We start from the raw sequence: 15,855 nt of genomic DNA, 5'->3' as shown, positions 1-15,855 counted from the left end.
TTAGAGATAAAGAGATTTGAAAAAGACTCTCTCCTTGCGGTCACAGTACAGCTGGGGAGACAGGAAGAGACAATTATAATTGAGAAAACTAAGCGCTCTGGCAAAGCAAAATGTGAGGCAAGCAGGTAAATCCTGATTTAGGCTGGAGGCAAGTCTGGCCTTGATGAAGCCATGAGCTCATTCCCTCCTTTTTAAGGCAAAAAAAAAAAAAAAAAAATTTAGTCACAGTTCTCACTTCTTTACAATAATGGGGTTTTAGAAACTATTTTGGAAGGCAGAATGGTGAAAGTTAGATCTTTTGGAATTCCTGCGGGCTGAGCGATCTGCAGGTAGATGCTTTCCACTGTGAAAGATCGTAGACTGGGAGGTCAGAACACAGTAGCAGCACAGTGGCACCTTTGGTAAGTTGCTCAGGTCCTCAGTTTCCCCTCCTGTAATATAGGGATTCTAATGGTAACTACTTGATAGAGTTAGTGTGAGGATTAAGTGAGCTAATTTGTGCAAAATGCTGAGGACAGTATCTGGCACATGGTAAGCGGTCAGTATATGTTAGCTATCACTGTTCTGTAAATTATGATCTTAAAAAGATAGGGCACAATGTCTTCCTCTGCCTGTGCAGGGACCGTCAGAAATTGGTGAGGGCCAGCCCCAGTGGCCTAGTGGTTAAGTTCGGCATGCTTGGCTTCAGTGGCCTGGGTTCGGTTCCAGGGTGTGGACCTGAAACCAGCAAAGAGTTAGCCATTGATGATTAAGTAGCTAGGAAGTAAAGGTTTTTTTCCTTTTTGCAATTACTGATTATAGCTTTTAGTTGTTTCCCCGCCCATTGTTAACTGGCTGCTTAGGCAACATGCTATTTGACTCCCACTAGGCTCCCATAGATAAGATCTCCCTGGAGCTTGGGTCACCATGGTAATGGGGGTGTGAGCTGTTTTTCAGGAATTAGAACTCCTTGTCCACTTCAGGCCGGTTGAGACCACCAACTCATCAAGTGGGCCCATGCAGATGTCCAATAGGCGACCTTTTGACGTCAAGAGGCTAAAAACTCCCCCCTCAGATCATGCTAACGCCACCATTTTGTGAACATGGCTCCTGTGAAGAGGCATGAAGTCTGACTACGCTTGCGCAGATCGTCAATTACCTCACCTCTCCTCACCTCCAATCAGCTATTTCCACATTTCAGACCACCTTGTCCCCTTAACCCATAAATATCCCTGAGTCTCCATTTTCAGAGGAAGCAGATTTGAGACTCATGCCCTATGCTTCCTCACATGGCTGCCTTGTGATTAAACTCTCTCTCTGCTGCAAATCTTGTCGTCTCAGAGTCTGGCTTTCTGGGCGGCAGGCAAAAACAAACCTGGTTTGGTAACAGACCTACAGCACTCATCTGACAGTGGCCATGCTGTGGCAGCAACTTGCATACAAAAAGAGAAAGACTGGCAACAGATGTTAGCTCAGGACGAATCTTCCTCAGCAAAAGAAAGAAAGAAAGAAAGAAATTGGTGAATGGGTGGGTCAAAGCAACAAAAAGTAAACTAGAATTGAGTTTTAGCCAGCCCCGTGGCCGAGAGGTTAAGTTTGCGTGTTCCACTTCTGGGGCCCGGAGTTTCATGGGTTCGAATCCTGGGCGTGGACATGGCACCGCTCATCAGGCCATGCTGAGGCCGTGTCCCACATGCCATAACCAGAAGGATCCACAACTAAAAACACACAACTATGTACTGGGGGGCTTTGGGGAGAAAAAGGAAAAATAAAATCTTTAAAAAAATAATAGTAATGAGTAGATTTGCAAACTGTCAGGGCAAAAGATGAGAAACTTCTTATCAACACAGCTAAAATTCTAGGTTAAACAGACTTACCACAATGTCTTGAAAGTAGTATCTACACCATAAATATTGGTTGATTTCTTAAGTACTTGCTTTACAAAACAAAGGTCCAAGGGAGTGCCTTATTTACTAGTTTTCTTTTTCCTCTATTAGTTAAAAAGGGAGAAACCCTGACTTTCCCTCACTCCCTTGGAAGCCTGAGCCAGCCCCCAGCGTGGTGACTAGGTGGCTCTCTTCTTACCTGGTGTGAAAGCCCCCAGGCTCCTGGGCTGCAGGTGGTAACTCCATCTCAGCTGTCTCTCTCTCCTCTCAGGAAGGGTCCCCACGGGAAGAGAAGGCATTTCTAGTCTCAGGCTCTCTTTTCTAAGAAGCCCAGGGGCCAGGAGCTGCTTTATTGCAGAAGTCAAAAGAGAGAGGTTCGTGTGAGCAGAAGTCAAAAGGGAGAAGAGCCCACAGGGGTTTTTCCCCATGGTCCTTGGGAAAGCTACCACCATTTTCTCCCAATCAGATGTTTCCAGGGCAATTTAAATGGTTTTAGAACTTTAGAGAAAGTCCTCGCCTCTTCCCTATTAATAATACCCCCTCCTTCAACTCCTTAGGGGCTTTCTCCTCTCTGAAATTTGAGCTTAAATTTAAATATACAACGTTTCCATAGAAACTGAGCCATCGCTTTTCCTGCCTGCCTCACCTCTGTTTAGAAAGCTAGATTCAAGCTATCCTCAGAGCATGCCTTTTAGAAACAAAATTTGCCAGGTTATAAAAGAGAAAAAAGGGAAGAATGGATGCCTAGGAACCTGGGTACACTGCAAACGCTTATTTGTTATAACCTGAACGTGCTGAGATGGTTATTAGGAAATATTAAGACCAGAGCACCCACCTCTAGTAATCAGTCCAGGGGCCATGACGAAAGTTTTTTTACACTAAATAAGAGCAAAAGGACAGTAGTAAGGTTTTCCGTCAAGCACATGATTTCAATATAAAAATATATCCTCTATGACTTTATTATTTTTTTTAAAGAATGATAGTGATAATAGATAGCAAACGTTGTGTGCAATAGTTTTTAAAGAACTTACTTGGTAAAATTAAAAAGCTGGCAATCCTAAATTGCTTCTCCTTGTTTTTTTTGTTTACTTTATTGGGCTGTGAAAATTACAAGACTTACTGTTGTAGGGGAGGAGGACATTTCCTCTACCCACTCTGGGTCCTTCTGGCAGAACAACAAATTAAATTGACATGAGACAGAATAACAGGAGAAAATTAAACAAAGCTTTATAACATGTATACAAGGGAGAGGCTCAGGCAAACTGAGAAACTCGCCAAAATTTCAGAAGCTCTCTCCTTAAATACCACCCTCAGCTAAAGACAAAGGAGGATGTTGTGGGTAGGGAGAGTCAGTTATGGGAGATTACCATAAAAATACAGTAAACAAGAGTAAGGTTATTATGCAGATTTAAGTCCTTGCCTTCTGTATTGATAAGAGTTTCTAGAGATAAGGTCATCCCCCTTCTTCCTGGTACAGAGAGGGAGACACCTTTACAGATGGAGATTTCCTTTACAAATGTAACTATCTCTTAACAAAGGGTAAGTAAATTCTACTTTTCAGAGTTTCTCTCATGTCTGCAGTTTTTAAAAGTCTCCAGCCAAAATAATCCTCATGCCAAAGAGACATATCTTGGGGTGGCCAATTCTAGTCCCCCACACTGTATTAAAATTTACTGCTTCTCCAGCTGAGAAGGCCCTCCTGAAACCTCAGAGGAAGTGCCCCTAAGAAAGAAATTCCCTTATTTTAAAGACTGCCTTCTGGAGTAGCATTTTCTATTTTTAACGTTTTTTAAAATTATTGTGGTAAAATATACATAATATCAATTTACTATTTTAACCATTTTTAAGTGTACAGTTCAATGGCATTAAGGACATTCACAATGCTGTGCAACCATCACCATCATCCATCTCCAGAACTTTACCTTCCCAAACTCAAACTCTGTATTTATTAAACCCTTACTCCCTATTCCCCCTCCTCCCAGCCCCCGGCAATCACCATTCTACTTTCTGTCTTTATGAATTTCACTACTCTAGGAACCTCATATAAGTGGAACCATACAGGGTTTTTTTGTGTCTGGTTTCTTTCACTCTGTATAACGTCTTCAAAGTTCATCCATGTTGTGGTGTCAGAATTATATCCTCTTAAAGGTGTTTTTAACCTTTTTACAACTCTGTATTGAAGCTCTTTCAACAATAGGGTGGTTGGTAAAAGGGCAAGTCTTGCCAGCTTTCTGTATTTACTCATCTGTAAATGGTTCTGAGTTCTGTGCTATCACTTAAACATATCCAAGCGAGTGTCACAAACCCATGGGATCTAAGCAGATGGTGTGGTAAAGCAAACTGGAGAAGGGCTATGGTGAACCCCAGAGACCTGCTGTCTTATAAAAGTGGCCGCTGCTATTCAGCTCCAATCCATATTTCCAATACGTAATGTAGGCCCAGTCTTGCATGTGAAAATCTCCTGATTTTCATGCATTAGTCAATACTGTTGGGTCAAACAGAACATATTTTCAGGCCACATCTTGCCCACAGGCCACCAGTTAGCAGTCTCTGCTTGCGCTTAACAAAGACCTAGTTTTGGGGCCGGCCTGGTGGTGCAGCGGTTAAGTTCACACATTCCCCTTCGGAGGCCCGGGTTTGGCCAGTTCTGATCCCGGGTTCGGACATGGCACCGCTCATCAAGCCATGCTGTGGCAGGCATCCCACATATAAAGTAGAGGAAGATGGGCATGGATGTTAGCTCAGGGCCAGACTTCCTCAGCAAAAAGAGGAGGATTGGCAGCAGATGTTAGCTCAGGGCTGATCATCCTCAAAAAAAAAAAAATTAAAAATAAAATAAAGAGCTAGTTTTAGTGTGGTTTCATTCATTCATTCATTCATTCATGCAATAAATGTTACTGGGTTTCTACTACAGGCTAGGCTACACACATAAGTAAGATATGGCTTAAAAAAATACGTGATCAGAGAGACAGAAATAGTTGCAGCATAAATGCTACAACAGAGTAAAAACAATGACTAACATTGATTGGGCACTTTCTATGTGCCCGGAAGTTTTTAAGAACTTTACATGAATTCACTCATTTAAGCCTCACAGTATCCTACGAAGTAGGCACTATCATTGTCTCCATCTTACATATGGAAAAGACAAGCACAGAACAGTCAAATCACTTGCCAGGTGTCACATAGCTGGAAAGTGCTGAGGCGGGATTTGAACACAGATTGGTTCCAGAGACCAAGGTCTTGCCTGGAAGCTGGGCACAGGGTGGCTCTATAAAACCTGTGGATGTATAAAGACTTCCAGAAGGGTAACTTTTGACTTGTCTTGAAAGACGATTTCAGCAAACAAGGCCGGAGGACAATCCAGGCGGAGGAAACAACTTGAGCCAGACTGGCAGGAAATGAGAACGAATAGGTTGCAAGGTGTCCAATACCATCTACTTAATTGTTTGTTTTCAGGTGAGCTATCAGCTCATCCACAGCTTACATCTCAGTACCAAATGAGAGACTAAGAATGGTGTAGAGGCAGAGGGGCATTTACAAGTCCCAGAGAGCGAAGCGTGTCCTGAGGTCTCCGGCCCCAACCCCTTTACCGCTGCCCTCCCCACGACCACCTTCAGGGACTACAAGTCCCGTCATGCAGCGGGGAGCGCCGGGAGCCCCCGCGGCCGGCCCCGCCCCCACAGGCCCCGCCCCTGGCACCGCCCCTCCCGCCCGTAGCCCCCTCCCTCCCGGTCAGTCCCGAAGAGTTGCCCGGTGGCCGCGGCAGACGGAAGCCGAGCGAGAGTCTCGGCAGCTTCAGGATGGGGGACTCCAAAGTGAAAGTGGCCGTCCGGATCCGGCCCATGAACCGAAGAGGTGAGAGCCGACCCCCCAGAGGCCGCCGCGGCGGAGGCGGCAGGTGCCTGGCGCGCCCTTCCCTTCCCCGCGCCCGGCGTGTGGGGTCCGGCCGGCCCCGCCCCTGGAGTCCGCGTCCGGGAGAGAGGGCGGCCCGCGCGCCCCGAAACGTTGTCCCCCACGCCCGCCTGTGCGGGACGCCCCTCCCCTCGCCCGCACCGCGTCCCGGGGCGTCGCGGGCCCCAGGTCCCGGCCCGCTGCCCTTCCGCCGGCGCACCCGCCCCGCCCCACGCCCTTTCGCCCTCTCGCCTCCCCTGCCCTTCCAGGAGGGCGCCCTCGTCCCCCGCCGCGGCTCGCTTCCTCCTCCTGCTCCCACCCCTGCCCCGCGTCCCGTGCCTGCGCCCCCCCCGCTCCCGCCTCTCCAGCTGTCAGAGCAGCCCCCGCCCCTTGGGTCCTCACCCCTCCGGCCCGGCCGGGACAGCCAGGGTTCCCGAGGCCCCACGTCTCTGGCCCGGTCGCCCCAACCGTGCACTTTTGTGGCCCGCAGCAGGAAAAATGGCAGGGATTTTGGTTTACTCCTCCTGAGAAAGCACTGAAGTGCAAAAATCCCTCATCTTGGTCTTTCACTTTATGTTCCTTTAACCTGGACGGTCATAAAGAGTTATAAATACTTTGATTGAAGTTGGGCAGAAGAGATACACCCCCCCACCCACTTTTTTTGACTGTTGAGAAAGTTTTGCTTGAAGTCATATTCGTCATCTCTCAACAATAAATACTTTAAGTGCCAAGATTCTTGTGAAATTGTATCTTTCAGACATTCTCTCCCTTCTGCAGGGAGGGTAGAGAAAGCAGATAAACGGAGTACATTTTAAATCCTCTTTAGACAGTCAAATGGAATGGAGAGAGCCCTAACTTGAAGTCCGAGGAGAAGGTGGGCTGCGCCTTCACTTCCATACTTAACTAGCAGCGTGACTGGGCAAGTTGCTTTAAACAAGACAATATATTTGAAAACACTTTCTATACAAGGTTATCTTATTGTATTATTTGGGTCGCTATTATAGTCCCAGGAGATGACTTTTTGGTTGATATAAGGCTGTTAACTGACCAGAATCATGTTTAAGTACCGGAATAATTTTCTGAGTCGTTTTTGCGACTTCTCTTTTTGTAATCAAGTGTTGTTTAAGTGTACGTAGAAATTATGAGTTGTTTTTCCAGTTTTTCTTTTCTGTCTTTTATATATATTGAGATATGCAGATCAACCAGTTGACATGTGCTTTGTTAGTTGGTGTTTTCTCTTGGAAGTTGGTTTATCTCTTCTCTCGGAGTTACGTCTTATATAGGAGTTGGCGATTCCTCCTGTACCTGCTAGGTCTGTTTAAGGCTGCTGGGTGACATAGAAGAGTTTTTTGCTAAGAACTTAAACTAGTGCGCGTTTTGGGTCCTCAGTCTTGCCTCGCTAGTGTCATGCTCTGACAAAATGAAAAAACGTAGGTGACCTCTGAAAGTTTTCAGAAGCTTCTGTTCTTAAGTGTTCAGGCATCTTTATTTCCATTCTTCTCAAGTTTATTACCATGACAATGATTAACAAAAATCTAAAAAACAAGACGCATAAAACACTACTTATCTGGGGTTTGATTCTGAAAGCATGATTTCAGCACATTCTTAAAACTTCCTTTTCACAAAAACCTTGGAAATGTCAGTGCTAAAAAGAGGCAGCTAACTAACCACCGCAAAACACCTATCTCAGATCATTAAAATCTTTCCCTCTTCCCCTCCCACCATGGGTTCCAGTTTTTGAGGGGAAATACTGTACTTTTTACTTGAATATTGTCATTAATTAGGTTGTAATAATTGTCAGTATCGGTTTCGAGGGGTGCATAGAATAATAATTTTAGCTGCGGTATGGATGTTAGCTGTTTCTTTCGCTGAACTCATTTTAAAATTAGGGTTTACACATAGATCTATTACCCTATAAATAGAAGTACATTATTTGTGGTAAACTGCCTCCTCATTCATTTAGTGCCATCTCTTACCTAACCTTATATTTCCTGAACGCACAAGGACTTCTTTTTTCAGTGATTACCACAGATAATTAAAATTGATTCTATTTCTATTTTGTCATGAAATAGTCATTTACATAAATGTAGAAGTTACTATGGAATACAGTGTAGTGGAGTTATAAGCTGGTGATTTTTAAACTAGAGTTGTTTAAAAAGGCTGAAACAAGACCATATTCCTTTCCAGTAATTTTGAAAAGAATCATATTACTTTGATCAATTATTACTTCTGGGAAAATTAATATATTAAGTAAAGATATATAATTATGACAAATGGTAAACTTTTGGTTATAAGTGTTTTTCTTTTAGCATATTAGTGCAGGAAGCAACCTCAGAAATCACTCTTCACAAGTAAGACTGAGATGAGAATGGGTTACTGGGATGGTGTAGTTTTACTGTATAGACTCTGATATTTGGAATCACATTAGCTACTTTTTGAAGAAAATCTGAAATTTGCAAGAAGCTCCTAGTGTCCCATTAGTTCTTCATGTTATTCAGTATGTGGCTGTGCTTAGGTGTTAAGGTAGTTACTTGGTTTATTATTTAACATTTGTCATGAAAGTAAGAGCTTTTCAGTCTTTTTTGCTAAATTATAGGTGGGTTTGGGAAACTTAGTCAACCGAACACTAAGCATTAGGCCCTAAATCAATAATAGCAAGAGTTGTGATGGCTAATATGCTTTTGTCAGGAGTATTTTTCTTGTTATACATTTTAGCATTATACTAACAGACTGTAAAAAGGGAAAAGTCTCCAATATCCTTCCATCTTAACATCTCACACTCTCATTTTCTTATTTCCATTCCACTTTGGATTCACATGTGTATATAATTTTACATAGTTTTAATATTACAACTTTTATTTTTGCTTCTCTTCATGTGAAATATGAACTTAAACAAGCTAAAGAAAAGGGGGAAATCTGTATTGTCATGAGGCCTGGAAGTTCTGTTTGTGGATATTGTCTGTCTTTTCATGTTGTCTTTCAGGCTTGTACCACTTACCAGGCAACTCTGCTTCTGTTCTCTATACTGTAAAGAACACCCCTTCATACATTATTAACCAGTCTAATTATTAAATGAGCCGAAAGTTTTACAAGCATAATTGATGGTACTAGCTAGATCGGTGACATTCTCCTGTTCAGGAGTTTGATGTTTTATAACTTTAGATGGTTTAAAAAATGTTTACTATTTATTGGGTGCCTGCCAGGTGTCTAGCTTATATTAGTATGGGATCTTATTGCCTTTTGCTCAAGGGGCTTCCCATGTTTAAATATGTATAAGATCAACTACTAAAATAAAGAAATCTATATAAAAGCTGTTTGGCAAATTCCTTTGCTATATCTACCTAGCTTCAGGTGATGAAACCAGAAATTATAATAGAAATTTAGCCGAGAGGAAAACTGTGAAACGGGCTATTTTAGGTGTTAGGAAGCATAGACAATAAATTTATTTCAACAGGTATTTCTCGAGGGTTTACTTTGCATTTTACGACACTTGATGCAGTGAAAGACGCAAGAAGAACGTGATGTCTAATGGAAGTCAGTGCTTAAATAAATCACAATCTAGTATCTCAGTGGAAACACTATTATATAGCCATTAAAAATGATGGAAGTCAAAATCATTTGCTAAGGAAGACTGTTTCCTGTGTTAGCAGAAAAAGCAGAGTGTAAAATGGTATATGTAACTGTGTGATTGAATCTACTAGTATGATTATTGCTGTGTAAGAATGTAAACAGGAATGGGCAAGGGCTAGAAAAAAACGTGAAAAAATGAGATTGATTGTTCTTCTTGGGGGAATTTTATTTCCTAAAACCTTCTTAGTGTTGTCTAGTATTCAGGTTTTTAAAGTGTGCTTTATGCTTCATGCTCATGAGGAAATGACTGTCATGTGAAAGATAAGATTAAAAGGTCAACACCTATAGCAGATTGCTGGTTACGAAGTGCCAGGGAGGTACAGGAGTTTGGAGGTGTGAAAAATCCCTTCAACCTGGTGATTAGGGAAGGCTTCTCTGGAGCGGGAGAACTTTGGTTAGACTTGGAGGAAGGAAGCTTCCAGCTGGAACGGATGCAGGGTGGGAGGGCAGGGAGAACATGGTTCTTTGAGGAGGAAGGATGGCCTGAGAGCAAAGGCACAGAGAGACTCCAATGAGCCGGGCAAGTTGAGACAGCAGAGACAAGATGAGCCTCCCAGAAAGGAGGCTTCTGTGAGGTTGCCTAGGAAAGGATGATATTACAAAGCCGAGGTGAAACTACCGGGAGCCCTGAACGCTAGGCCCAGAAGTCTGGGTTCAGGGTGGCTGGTCCAGGGGTTCTGTTTAGTGTTTTAGATCTTCGTGTGGGTCTTAGACGCAAGCACAAAGGAGAAGATTGCCAGATCTCAGGGCAAGGTGGAAAAGCCTGGGCAGAGGGCTGATTGAGGGCACAGCTGAGCAACATTTAGGAGTGCGTGGTAAAGCTGAGGCCCTGCGAATAGGAAGAGGGAGGAGGCTGCACAAAACCAAGTACATGTGAATCAAGAGACCAGGTAAAGCTGAGGTAGGAGGAAGCTTAGAGGACCTAGGCAGTCAGCAAAGACACAGCTAATCTGTAGGAAATGAAAGGTGGGGGAGGGTGGGAGAATCTGGAACAGGAAGGAGTTTTTGACCTGAGACCATTGGTGGTGGTTAAGCCTCCTCAGAGAGATCGCTGATGTTGGAGTTAAGGATGACTGTGGATGGAAATTTCTAACATATTTTCTAAAACAGAAGGTACTTGTTTTACTACCATCTGATGGAGAATGAGACACATCTCTTACAACATTGTTTTGTTTCTGCTGTCAACTCTGACTGAAATTGGGATTTATATGCATAGGGCCAGAGGCTTTTGGAGAAGAAAGTACAAGTGTATAAAATAAAATAAAATTTGTTTGAATTGGCATTTACTTTTACCCCCTCACCTCCATAAAACAATGACAAATGTCTAACTTTTCCACTTCTTAAATTCTGAAGATGAAAGAAACCACTGATGAAACTATTTGGTAAGCAGATGAATTGAGATGTGAGATTGTATTGAGTGGAAATGGATTTATTATTGACCTCTGTGCTTGCTGATCAGGTTCCCTTGTGTTCAACAAAGCATGTTCTTAAAAACACTTGGCAAAGATGAGCAGTGTAATCTGTGGGGAAGTGTGTGAAACTAACTGGTCTATGGGACACAATCCATGATTTAATTGGTTTTGGACTTTAATTCTCAGAAGCTGTAGGTATCTTTAAAAGATTGTAATTAACCCATGCAATTCATCACGTGTTGATTGAAGGAAAAATAATAGCTACTTTTTGGGAGCTTTCTATTTGTGAGCTACAGAATTTGGTACTTTTTTTTTTTGGTGAGGAAAATTGGCCTTGAGCTAACATCTGTTGCCAATCCTCCTCTTTTTGCTTGAGGAAGATTGTTGCTGAGCTAACATCTGTGCCAATCTTGCTCTGTTTTGTATGTGGGATGCCTCCACAGCATGGCTTGGTGAGTGGTGTGTAGGTCTACACCTGGGATCTGAACCAGCAAACCCTGGGCCACCGAAGTGGAGCAGGCGCATTTAACCACTATGCCACTGGGCCGGCCCCAGTTTGGTACTTTTTATACCTTATTTCATTCTTCAAAGAAAACTTTGAAAGGTAGTTATAGAATTATTATTTAACAGAATCTCAGAGGGGTTAAGTAACTCCCAGAATTACAAAACCAGTATTTTGGACCCTGAATTCACCTACTTTGCCATTAAAGCCTGTGCTTTTACTACTGTATTGGACATGATGATCTTTAAAGGAATCTTGTGTTCCTGAGTTTACATAATTTTCAAAGATGTGCAAGATACACGAGAAGCATAAGTCGTGATCTTTGACCAAAGGAGCTCACTGTCTTATTGGTAATAAGAGATGCACAGGCGAGTCAATTATAAGAATACGTGTACACGGTGTAATGATGATGGTGCATTATGAATTAAAGAAATGGGGGTGGGACTTGAGAATGATGAGGAATGAGTTGAAGACAGTGGGCAGGGAGGAAGGTATGGCAGGTGGGGTGCATAACATGAGTTGTTGGAATTAGGAAAACGTTGATGTAGGAATTAGCAAGACATTTGCAAGAACAGTGAGGAAGTTAGCTGTAAAAATTCAGACAGCAGGAAGGAGACGGTATCTGTATAAGTAACAGTTATTGAGAGGTTACTGTGCGCTGACATGGTCCCAAACACTGAACTAGATTATTTCAGTTAATCCGCACAACAATGCTAGGAAGCATTTACACTGTAACTCCATTTTACAGATGAGAAAAGGGGAACTTAGACAAGCTTAGCAACCTGCCCCAAATCACATAACTGTCAAGTGGAGACACAGGATTGAAACCTAGGCTGTTCAACTTGAGAGCCCCAGCCCTTAAATTCTGTGCTTTCATGGAAAAGCTGGAAGAGTACAGGGAGTGAGGGATGAGAAGAGTGATGGAAGTTGGCCTTACTGAAATGGAGAGGTATGTGGGGGGTGGAGGCATGTGAAGTTATTTAGGTGAGGTACAGGCAGATTCAGAAGAGTCTCGAACATGGTTTGAGGAGTACAATGACTCTAGGTTTTTGAGTAGAGTAGTGACACTGTTAAAGTGATGATTTAGGAAGGTAATCTATGTGTCTTTACCCTGCTTATAAGCTAATAAGTTAGGTTGTTATTTGTTTCATGCATGCTGGTAGAAGACATAGGACTTCTGGGTCAGAGGACTTACTCATGGCACAGCATCTGTGTGAGCACTTCCCCTTGCCTGCAAATCCCACGGGAGTGCCGTGGAGGGGTCCAGATGGATGCTGTGCAAACACTGGGGTTTGTGTTGCCTCTGAGGAACACTGAGCTTGGGGAATCCATTGCTTTTAAGTAGTAAGCAAGCCTGCTGTTTGTCCTCAAGGAAGACTTTTTATCTCAAGGTTGCTGGCTGCAAACACATTCCTGAGAGATGGGCTGGGTAAAGAGCATCTTGCGTTCTAGATATACCCAGCAAGAATGTGTCAAGGTGGTATGAAAGCAACTGAAATTTAGGAAATGTAGGAAGACTGCAAAGCTGATGATTTAGATAACTAAGTGAGTGAATGCTGGTGTCATTAACTGAGATCAGAAGGATAGGAGAAGCAAGTTTAAGGGTGCAGGTGTGGGAAATGATGAGTTCTATTCTTGCACATTCAACGATATTTAGTCAGTGCTTATCATGTGCCATACCCTGCACCTACTACTATGAATAAGATATAGTGCATCCATGTAAGAAATGTAGCAGACTTGTTGAGTTTTAGGTGTCTGAAGTGCAGCCAAGTGGATGGATCCAGAAGGCTGTTATATATGTGAGTCTGAAACTAAGGGACTGGAGATACATTTTCATTTGGGAGTTATTACTATATTTAAAAGACAGAACACCAAATTAAGCCGTGTGTGAAGGAGGAGGTCACAGAGGCCAAGAAGAGAGACAGAAGGAGAAGCAGGTGAAAGTATTGTGGAAGCCCAGGGAGGAAAAGGTGTCAAGGAAGGAATGGTCAGTAGTCAGATCTCCCAGGAGTGGCGTGTAGGCTGTGATAACGCTGAGTTGCAGTCAGTGGATTTGGCATCTTGGCAGTCAATGGTAATTTTCAGGAGCATACTTTTGACTGAATGAATTAGTGTTGGTGTGTTGGTAGTGGGCTGAGAAATAAGTGGGCATGCCAATATGGAGACAGTGAGTATACATGAATATTCTTTCAAAACACTCCGTGTAGAAGGGAAGGGTAAGGAGTGGAATCTAAAAGCGTAGTTAGGAAGAGGCCTTTTTTTTCTTTTTTTGAGTCTGGGAGAAGATGTTGAGTATTGTTATAGACAGAGAGAAAGAGCCAGTAGGAGAGGGAAAATTTTGAAATATGAGAAGAGGATAATTATATAATGGGAAGACCCTGGAGTGCTTAATTTTCTTGATGAGATAGATTATGAGGTTTTTTTTTGAAAGATTTTATTTTTCCTTTTTCTCCCCAAATACCCCCAGTACATAGTTGTATATTTTTTTAGTTGTGGGTCCTTCTAGTTGTGGCATGTGGGACGCTGCCTCAGCGTGGCCCAGTGAGCGGTGCCGTGTCTGCGCCCAGGATCTGAACCTGGCGAAACCCTGGGCCGCGGAAACAGAGCACGTGAACTTAATCACTCGGCCATGGGGCTGGCCCAAGTATGAGGTTATTAATTGAGAACAAGAAGAAGTGGGTTGGCTGGGATCTTCAGAGTAGTGAGTATTTAGAAATGTGGTTGAAGGACTCTAACTGTATTTTATATCTCTTGAGAGCAGTGAGGTCATTCCTCCCAAGTTTTTTTTAAAGATATTTTTCACATATGAAAAGTGTACAATTCAATGGCTTTTAGTGTATTTGCAGAACTGTACAGCTATCACCACTATCCAATTCCAGAACATTTTCATCATCCCAAAGAAAGATTCTCCCATTAGTATTACTCTCCAGCCACCCCCTACTCCTACACGCTCCACCCTCCCCTCAGCCCCTGGCAACCACTAATCTACTTCTTGTCTCTATGGATTTGCCTATTCTGGACATTTCATATAAATGGAATTATACAATATGTGGACTTTTGTATCTGACGTCTTTCACTTGGCATAATGTAGTCAGGATTTATCCATGTTGTAGCGTGCATCAATACTTCATTTTGTTTAAAGCTGAATAATATTTTGTGATATGGAGATGCCATCTTTTGTTTACCCGTTCATCAGTTGATGGGCATTTGGCTTGTTTCCACTTTTTGATTATTATAAATAATGCTGCTGTGAACATTTATATGTAAATTTTTGTGTGGATGTATATTTTCATTCTCTTGGATATGTATATTCGTATAAGTGGAATTGCTGGGTTATATAGTAACTCTAACTTTTGAGAAACTGCTAAATAGTTTTCCAAAGTAACTGCACTGTTTTACATTCCCACCAACAGTGTATGAAGCTTCCAATTTCTCCATGTCCACACCAACACGTTTGTTGTCTGTCTTTTTGATTATTGCCATCCTAGGGGCTGTGAAGTGGTATCTCATTGTAATTTTGATTTGCATTTCCCCAAGTCTAATGATTTGAGCATCTTTTCATGTGCTTATTGGCCATTTGCATATCTTTGGAAAGATCTTTATTCAAACCCTATACTTATTTTAAAAATTGAGTTGTCTTTTATTATTGGGTTGTAAGAGTTCTTAATATATTCTGGATACCAGTCCCTTATCAGATATATGATTTGCAGATTTTATCTTGGTTTTGTGGGTTGCCTTTTTATTCTCAACAGTGTTCTTTGAAGCACAAAAATTTTTCATTTTGATGTGGTCCCATTTATCTATTTTTTTCTTTTGTTGCTTGTGCTTTTGATGCTATAGCTAAGAAGCAATCACCTAACCCAACATCATGTGGATTTATGCCTATGTTTTCTTCTAAGAGTTTTATAGTTTTAGCTCTTACATTTAGATCTTTGATCCATTTGGAGTTAATTTTTGAATGTGATGTGAGGTAGAGGTCCAATTTCAGTCTTTTGCATGTGGATATCCAATTGTCCCAGCACCATTTGTTGAAAAGACTGTACGTCCCCCATTGGATTGTCTTGGCACCCTTGTTGAAAATCAGTTGACTATAAACCAGATGGTATATTTCCGGACTCTCAGTCCTGTTCTATTGATTTATGTGTCTATCCTTATGTTAGTACCACACTCTCTTGATTACTGTAGCTTTTTAGTAAGTTTGAGTGTAGTCTTTCTACTTTGTTCTTCTCTTTCAAGATTGTTTTGGCTATTCTGGTTTTGCCTTCTAAGTTTTTAAATACTTATTTCCTAGTCTTCTGAATTTGATTAGTTTCTTGAATATACACGTTTATGTTTTGGGCCACATAGATTATTTTAATTATTTTCATCTTATGACCTCTTTTCTCCTTATCAGGCGTACTGTTTTGAATCTTCCTTCGTTCCTCAATCTTTTCTTTAGCCATATTAGAGCTCAGTTACTTTTTTTTTTCCTTAATGATTGGCACCTGGGCTAACAACTGTTGCCAATCTTCTTTTTCTTGCTTTTTCTCCCCAAGTTCCCCCAGTACATAGTTGT

The 15,855-nt window shown here is 42.2% G+C and overlaps 1 protein-coding gene across 4 annotated transcripts in view; it reads left to right on the top strand.

The window, feature by feature from the left end:
* The first annotated feature begins 5,580 nt into the window (after window positions 1-5,580).
* KIF13B (kinesin family member 13B) overlaps window positions 5,581-15,855 on the top strand; it is a 188,655-nt gene continuing 178,380 nt past the window's right edge. For all 4 annotated transcript variants that reach the window (XM_070611418.1, XM_070611416.1, XM_070611417.1 and 1 more), the window contains exon 1: window positions 5,581-5,720. In XM_070611418.1, the coding sequence (XP_070467519.1) occupies window positions 5,666-5,720 (55 nt within the window). In that variant the 5' untranslated portion in view covers window positions 5,581-5,665. The remainder of the gene's footprint in view (window positions 5,721-15,855) is intronic.

The sequence above is a fragment of the Equus przewalskii genome, chromosome 2, assembly GCF_037783145.1.
Source record: "Equus przewalskii isolate Varuska chromosome 2, EquPr2, whole genome shotgun sequence".
NCBI lineage: Eukaryota > Metazoa > Chordata > Mammalia > Perissodactyla > Equidae > Equus > Equus przewalskii.
Note: the sequence above shows the minus strand (reverse complement) of the source record. Positions and strands in the feature narration are given on the sequence as shown.